The sequence below is a fragment of the Drosophila tropicalis genome, unplaced genomic scaffold (assembly GCF_018151085.1).
Source record: "Drosophila tropicalis isolate 14030-0801.00 unplaced genomic scaffold, ASM1815108v1 contig_158, whole genome shotgun sequence".
Classification (NCBI taxonomy): domain Eukaryota; kingdom Metazoa; phylum Arthropoda; class Insecta; order Diptera; family Drosophilidae; genus Drosophila; species Drosophila tropicalis.
The window spans coordinates 12,691,783-12,698,898 of record NW_027172602.1 but is presented as its reverse complement, the minus strand read 5'-3'; the positions used below and the strand labels follow the sequence as shown (position 1 = coordinate 12,698,898).

General features: G+C 43.4%; 1 protein-coding gene across 1 annotated transcript in view; it reads right to left on the bottom strand.

Moving 5' to 3' along the window:
* Positions 1-225: 225 nt before the first annotated feature.
* Positions 226-7,116, bottom strand: part of hwt (heavyweight) — a 47,817-nt gene continuing 40,926 nt past the window's right edge. The window contains 6 exon segments of the mRNA XM_068303078.1: positions 226-2,881; positions 2,951-3,070; positions 3,134-3,317; positions 3,385-3,943; positions 3,945-6,302; positions 6,361-6,623. Coding sequence (XP_068159179.1) covers positions 2,695-2,881; positions 2,951-3,070; positions 3,134-3,317; positions 3,385-3,943; positions 3,945-6,302; positions 6,361-6,623 — 3,671 coding nt within the window. The 3' untranslated portion in view covers positions 226-2,694.

Sequence of the window (7,116 nt, the reverse complement as noted above, 5' to 3'; positions counted from 1 at the left end):
GTGGGGATTCATTGGGGATTCAAAAAGTAAGTAAACTGGTAAATGCTTTCTCATCTCTCAAGTTAGATGGCCATTCTGGCTGATCCTGAGCAAAGGATTTGTTACCTTGTCCATTACAAGAGCCGCACTGATCGATATTTCGGAGTATAAAACAGATTTAGACCCTTCCATCTCGGGTTCAGTTCGTGTCCCAACATCAATAAATAATTGCAAACACCATTTGACTTCTATTATGTTTTTGTTGTTTGTTTTTTTGTTGTTTTTTGTTTTTCTGTTAATATTTTTATTAAATATAATTTCGTTCATTTCTTTTTGTTGCTGTTCTTGCATTTGGTTTTTTGGTATTTAATAAATACTCAGATATTACACAGTACCATTGTATTGTATGTTGTTTTGAGGGGGGAGGAGTTGGGACTACGGGAGAGGAGATGGTAATGGATTGATGGTCATACATACAACAAAGAAGCCATATATTCGCTCTGTTTTTGAATAGTGTAAACCGAGTGCACAGTGGTATACATATATGTATATATATATATAATCGGGTGCTATTTAATGTTAATTCTCTCTTAAGATCTGATTTGGTTTATTTTTGGTTTTCTTTACTGCTACGGAAGCCTCAAAAATGTTACTATATTTCTGTATGTATGAGTGTTTCAATGTGTGTGTGGGTGTAATGTTTGATGTATTCGATCTGTTAAACATTATATGGAATTGAAAATCTTATGCTTAATAATCGTTAGGCAGGTATATAATTTCCTTATTTACAAAAAGCAAAAATTGAAGAAAACATAAACGAAATAAAACTTTCAGAGAGGAAGAGAGAGAGTTCAATTTTTGGATCGTTAAACTAAAGTAACTCTAACAAAGATAGAATTAGGTGCATACTTTTAGGGATCTATTGAAAAGAAGGGATTAACCAAAACTGAATTCTAGTTTGCTTAAAGGTCGAAATGCTAAAGCCCCATTCACACTTTACGAGTAGTGTTGGAAACTGTAATTTGTCGATCCCTTCCTCTCTTGGATTAAATTCAATTTTTATTAAATTTATGTATAAATATATTGCACTGCATTCAATTGTCTAAAGCTCAGTTAGAAATTAGACAACAAAATAAACATAAGACTAGGAATAATAAATACTTTGGCACACATAAATTTATATAAAATCAAACAATTGAAATTGCACAATGGAAATTATGATTAGTATCTGCGAAAATAAACGAACGTATTAGTCACATTATAACTTGATCGACCTGTACTAATTATGTTGGAACCAAAAAACCATTGACTGCTCGTTAATATCGTGTGTGTGTGTGTGTGTGTGTTTGTTTATATATATATATATATATCAATTAAATAGTAAGTATATATATTTGTATATATATAATTTTTGTTTCGTTTTCGTAATATAGTTTGGTTTGAGATTTAGAAACTAACACTTAATACCGACTTTTTTCATATGCGTTGCTATATCCTTGACAAAAAAAAATGTATTATCTCTCCGCTACAAAAAAAAAAAAAAATATAAACCAAAATTCCACAACATATAAAAGAAAGCGCTTAGAGCGTTCTTCTTCTTCTTTTTTCTTGGCCTATCAGATAAATCAGATCACAAATTAAAATGAAAATAAAAAAAAAAACAAAACTCATTCAATATATTATTAGTTATTATCATTCCAAATGTACGCACACACATATATAGATATATGTAGATATATATATATGTTGGTATTTACATGTACATATGTCTTGTATCTTGTAAAGATTTTTAACATAAAATTAATCAACAAATTTCTTAGAGTTTCAAGTTACATATTTTTGTGTTTTTTTTTTTGTTTGTTTTGGTTTCTTTCAGTGTATGTTTGTTTGTATGTGTGTAAATGCCGTCCTGTTAGTTTATGGGATAAAACTGGAAGAACGTGACCATTTCCACTGTTTGGTTTGGTTTTAGACGGCATGTGAATGGGCTATAAAGTGTAACCCCCTTTGGCTATCTTCTGTCTATCTGGTTGTGTGTGTCTGTGTGTGTGTAGGTGTGTGTGACTTAGAAAGTATACGCTTGATACTAATAAATATATATGTATATCTGTATACTCTACCATAAAATTGCTATACCAAATATGAGTTGATGCTGTCAGTGTAAACATGTCTAAAAAGTCTAAACGCACAAATTAACCATTGGGACGAGATGTGAACCTTGTCTAATTGTTTAGCCATTCTTTTTGTGATCTTTGACCTTCACTTCTGACAATTTTCAATCTGATGGATCAGCATTATCTTAGACAAGGGTTAGAGCAACTAAAAAAACTGAAGCTTTGCGATTTTCAAAGTTCCCCAGAATGTATTATATCTGCATATATGTATTTGGTTTTTTTTGGTATTGTCTGAATGTGCTAAGTACTTTAAACGCTAATCTAGTTCGTGTTTTAGTCTGTGTGTGTCTGTGTCGATGAGTTAGTGAGTGATTTGAGTGAACCGACATAAAAAATGCACGCAAAAAAAAAAAAAAACAATATAAACAATCTTATACAGTAAGAACTACAGCATATAACTAGTGCATAGTACATATGTTTTATACCCTTTGTTTTTGGTTTTTTTCTCTCTATATGGCTAATTAATATGTTATTCTGTGTGTGGGTGTGGGTGTGAGTGTGTGTGAGTTCGTTTCGCCAGTTGTGTGCTCTGTGAGAAGGCCTAAAGCAACTGTGCTATAACCGGCTCAATGAGACACATATGTTCGGCCCCACGGACCGGCAATCGATTAAGACAGAAATGCCTTATCATATCGGGTACCGTTTCAAAAGGACGACTGAATTGACCCAGTATATATTGGCCGGCTTCGTTGCGTTGTATTCGCATATGCATGAATCCCTTGGCTCCCCTGTTAATCAAAGAAGAAGGGAAACGATCAGGATATTTGAAAAGATAATCGTAATGCCAGATCACTTACTTTAGCGATAACGAATAGTCCTGTTTGGTTGACTCGCAATTGCGGACCAGAAATGAACCTTCGGCCAAAGGACGCAGCGTAGTTTCTGCCTCTATGCGAGTTATGGCCCCATGGTACCAGCTAAAAGAAAATACATTGATAAATTGGTCCGATATGTGAAACGATCAGATTTGTGTTACTTACCCTTGTCGCTCTAGTGGTATGGTCACTTCAATCAGATCCACTGCTGTGACATAGCCCTGACAGAGATTTATGTTTAGTTCCTTGTTGCTATTGAGGCCCCTCAGATCGAGACTGCCAAATTGTTTGGCCGCCTGACGTGGCTCATTCAGATTTAATGTCAAGTTCTGACGGAAAAGTGCTGTGTCTGTGAAACAGGCAAAGGCAAGGGTGAAATTGATGAGAGGGTTAACTAGAATCTGATGCGGTCTTACCCAGCTTATTGGCCATTTTTGGATCATCACATCGCATGGAATGACTGGACGAGGCCTGGGAAATTCCACTGGATTCGGTGCTATGCATCATTAGATTATTGATCTCGGCCTGATTGGCCCGGAGGCGTCGCCTCAGCTTTGGCATGTCGAAGGGCAGCTCGCCAAGATCCACTGAAGTGGCACTACCCGAAGTGCAGGCGGCCTCCTGTTGCAGGGTTTTGCGACGCCGCAACTTGGGCATATCGAATGGAAGATCACGTAGCTCTTGCGGCAGGCCAGCATTGGCATTAGAGCTGGCACTGGTCCCGCCGCCTCCTCCTCCCCCTGTTGCTGCTCCAGCGACACCAGAACTGCCAGCATTGCTTCCACCACCAACAGATCCACTGGGATTCGAGGCGTCCGAGGCACCAATTAGCTGGAGTTTCGGTAGGGTTAAACGCTGCATGGCCATTGCTGGCAAAGGTTTGCCATCTTCACGTGAATGCAAAGAGATGCCGCTATCGGAGCCGAGGAATTCATCAGCCAGATGGAGTAGGGCCTTATTGGGGGGCACCTCCGCCACTGCCTCCACTTCGCCGTTGCTGTTTACCCGTGGCACTGGCCACAGTTAACAATTGGGGCTGAGCGGCTGCAGTTGCTCCCTCCTCTTGGGTCTGGCCCTGCTGCTGCTGCTGTTGCTGCTGCTGCTGAGACTGCTCTGAGGCTGGCTCTTGCGAGGATTTATCCGATATAGGACTGAGTATATGCAATTTGGAGTGCAATAGCAATGGCGGTGGTCTCAATGGATAGGCCACACTCGAACTGCAGCTGCCACTCTCCGAGCTGTGCGAACTCAATGAACTGGAGTGCCTCGACTCGGAACTGGAAGTACTGCGATTGCCCTCACTTGTGCTGGAGCGCAATGATTCCATGCTGCCTCCGCTGCTTGAGGTGGCAATGCTTTCGGTGGAGCTATAGTTGTGTCCCCCACTAGCTTGATGTTGGCCATTGCCGCCGGAAGCATGGCTGGCATGGCCATGCCGCGTCCTTCTTGCCCCATGATGGTTATGATGGTGATGATGATGATGGTGATGGTGATGAGAATTCTGACCGGTCTGCTGCCCTCCACTGCGTCGCAATTCCAATACTCGTCCCGATTCAAGGACAAAGGAACGCGGCCTCCTTGCTGCATTCGGTGCAGAAGCTGAGGCAGAGACGGAAACGGATGCAGTAACCGATGCTGATGCCGAGGCACCGGCCGAATTGTTCGAATTCGAATTGGTTGAGGGCGGATTCACATAGGCGCTATCGGTAAGGCTATTATCATTGCTCGAATTGCACAATTGCTGTGGCAATCGGAGATCTCTGAGACGGGGATGCGCCGGATTGGCCAAGGGCAAGTTCGGGGCACTCTTGATGCTATTCATGTAGCGCTCATGTTTACCCGGAAATTTCATTGGCAGCGGCGCCGTCGATGGTGGCGATGGGGTATACCCTCGTATGGGCAATTGTGAGATGGCTCCAGTTGATGTTGTTCCCCCTCCCGGAATTGATGTTGCTGCTGGTGTTGTTGTTGTTGCTGCTGCTACTGCTGCTGCTGTTGCTGCTGCTGCCGCTGCTGTTGCTGATGATGATGTGTTAGATGCTGCTGCTGGGTTCGTGATATTCTGATTCTGATTTTGCTGATCCCGATGATCAAAATCCATTTGGCTTAACTGCATTTTGGACATTTCCGTTTGCACCTGATGCACTTGCACCTGCAGGGCATCGCTGCTAACCGAGGATTGCTCTTGCAATGCCTGATTTTTCGAATTCTTTGCCCGCTTACACTCCAGCCGGGACTTTCGACTCTGTGGCTTAACATCCGTATTCCCATTGTTAAGTTGCAGCAGAACCGAGTGATTGGTAATGCGATCCACCTCATCCAGATCATCATCCGATTTGGATATCTTACAATCGAAAGCCGTCTCATAGATCTGTCTGCGACGACTAGCCATGGTGTCCGAATCCTGATCTTCGTCGTCGTCGTCAACGTCGTCGTCGTCGTCCTCCTCCTCTTCGTCGTCGCCGTATAAATCGAGCGTATTAATCGACTGTGATTGCTTCTGGCTTGTCAATTTGTCAACTGTACTGGGTGGAGCCGCCGGTGGAGCACACTCGGCACACTCATGCACCCCATGCGGATGAACATAGAAAATGCTACGTGGACGAAAGTACTCCTCAATCTCGTCGAGATCGACACCAATGCCAATGCCAGCAGCAGCAGCCGATGGGGCGGCAATACAGGCACCACACACGGCTGCTGGTCCCAGCAGGCGGTGCGGTGGCATCGGCGGTGAAGCCTCCGCCGGTGGTGGCGGCGCCTGTGCCTGTGCCTGTAACGCCTGTGGTGGGCAACACTTAAGCAGCTCACCCTCACCGGCGTCGCAGTGCTGTAACTGCAATTGCAATTCTCCGCTGCCGCTTCCCGTGGCACAGATCTGGGGCGTCTGCTGATTACGCGGCTGAACGTTGCACGTTTTGCGCACTAAGGCCAAGGCACGAGCATGCCATTCACGTCGCTTGAGACACTCGCTGCAGTCCGATTCCTCGGAGGTGCTAGTGCTAGGCGTCTCACACCTTATGATATGGACACCCTCCTCGGTGAAGCTATAACGTTTCGGTGTCGACTGATCAGCTAGCAACTCCTCTTCGAGTCCCAGTTGACTCTCGTCCAATTGTTGTTCGTTGTCGGCTACTTCCGGGTCAGCTTCATCAATATCCTGCACATCATCGGCTAGCGGTTCATGGGGAGCATCTAAGCTAGAGCTCTTGCGATAACTACTGGCAGAGCCGCCAAGCGAACCAAGTATCAATTGATTATGCGTCTGTTGCGGCGGTTCACTTGCCGTACTCTGGCGGCACTTTTGTTTTGCCTCCTCACGCTCTTTGTCCTTATCCTGAAATAATAATTACAATATAAATTGATATTCCTGCCAACATGTATCAAGGGCTTACCTTATCACGACTCTTAAGCAAGTCAGAGTAATAATACGGCGATGGTTGACGCTTGCTGTGCTCGGTCTGGGCAACGGTTAGCTTACGTGGACTACGTTGCAATTGGGGTGGCAAAGGACGAACCAAATCATCCGAAATGCTATCCGGTGAATTGAGTAAGGTTTGAGATTGTGTTGATGTCTGAATTGTCTTCGCCTCAATCGTTTCAATCTCCTCCTCGTCTATGTCCCCGTCATCGTCTGAGGATTTTGGTGCTGAAGAGTCTGCAAATGATCAAGAGAATGTTTCTGTACTTTGCACATTGGAGGAGGAACATTGGGATTTTGCTGACAGCTTTTAATTAAGTCGCATATTGCGCGACTGCAAGTCGCCGCCGACCAACCAAGGGGAGGTGGACGTAGGACAAAGGCAAATGAAGTCAAAGTTGAAGGCAACTTGTAAACTTGTAAGTGACGCAGTCTATTTGGCGCTTCACTGGCTAACAAGCACTCGTTGCGTCTGTGTCTGCTTCTCTTCTCTACTCTCTGACCAATCACTGTCTGCCATTTTCCATTTAACGCTTGGTTTAACCCCACAGAAACCGCAAGCAAGAAATTGGCATAAAGTGCCACTTAACTAAGACTAGTTAGTTACACAAGCTAAATTCAATTTGTTAATTTCGTAGGCCTACGAAATAAGTTTTCCAGTACGTTAGGTTTTTCGTTGGCAAAGTTATAAGAAGACAACCAAAACTAATCAGTTACATCTATATAATCC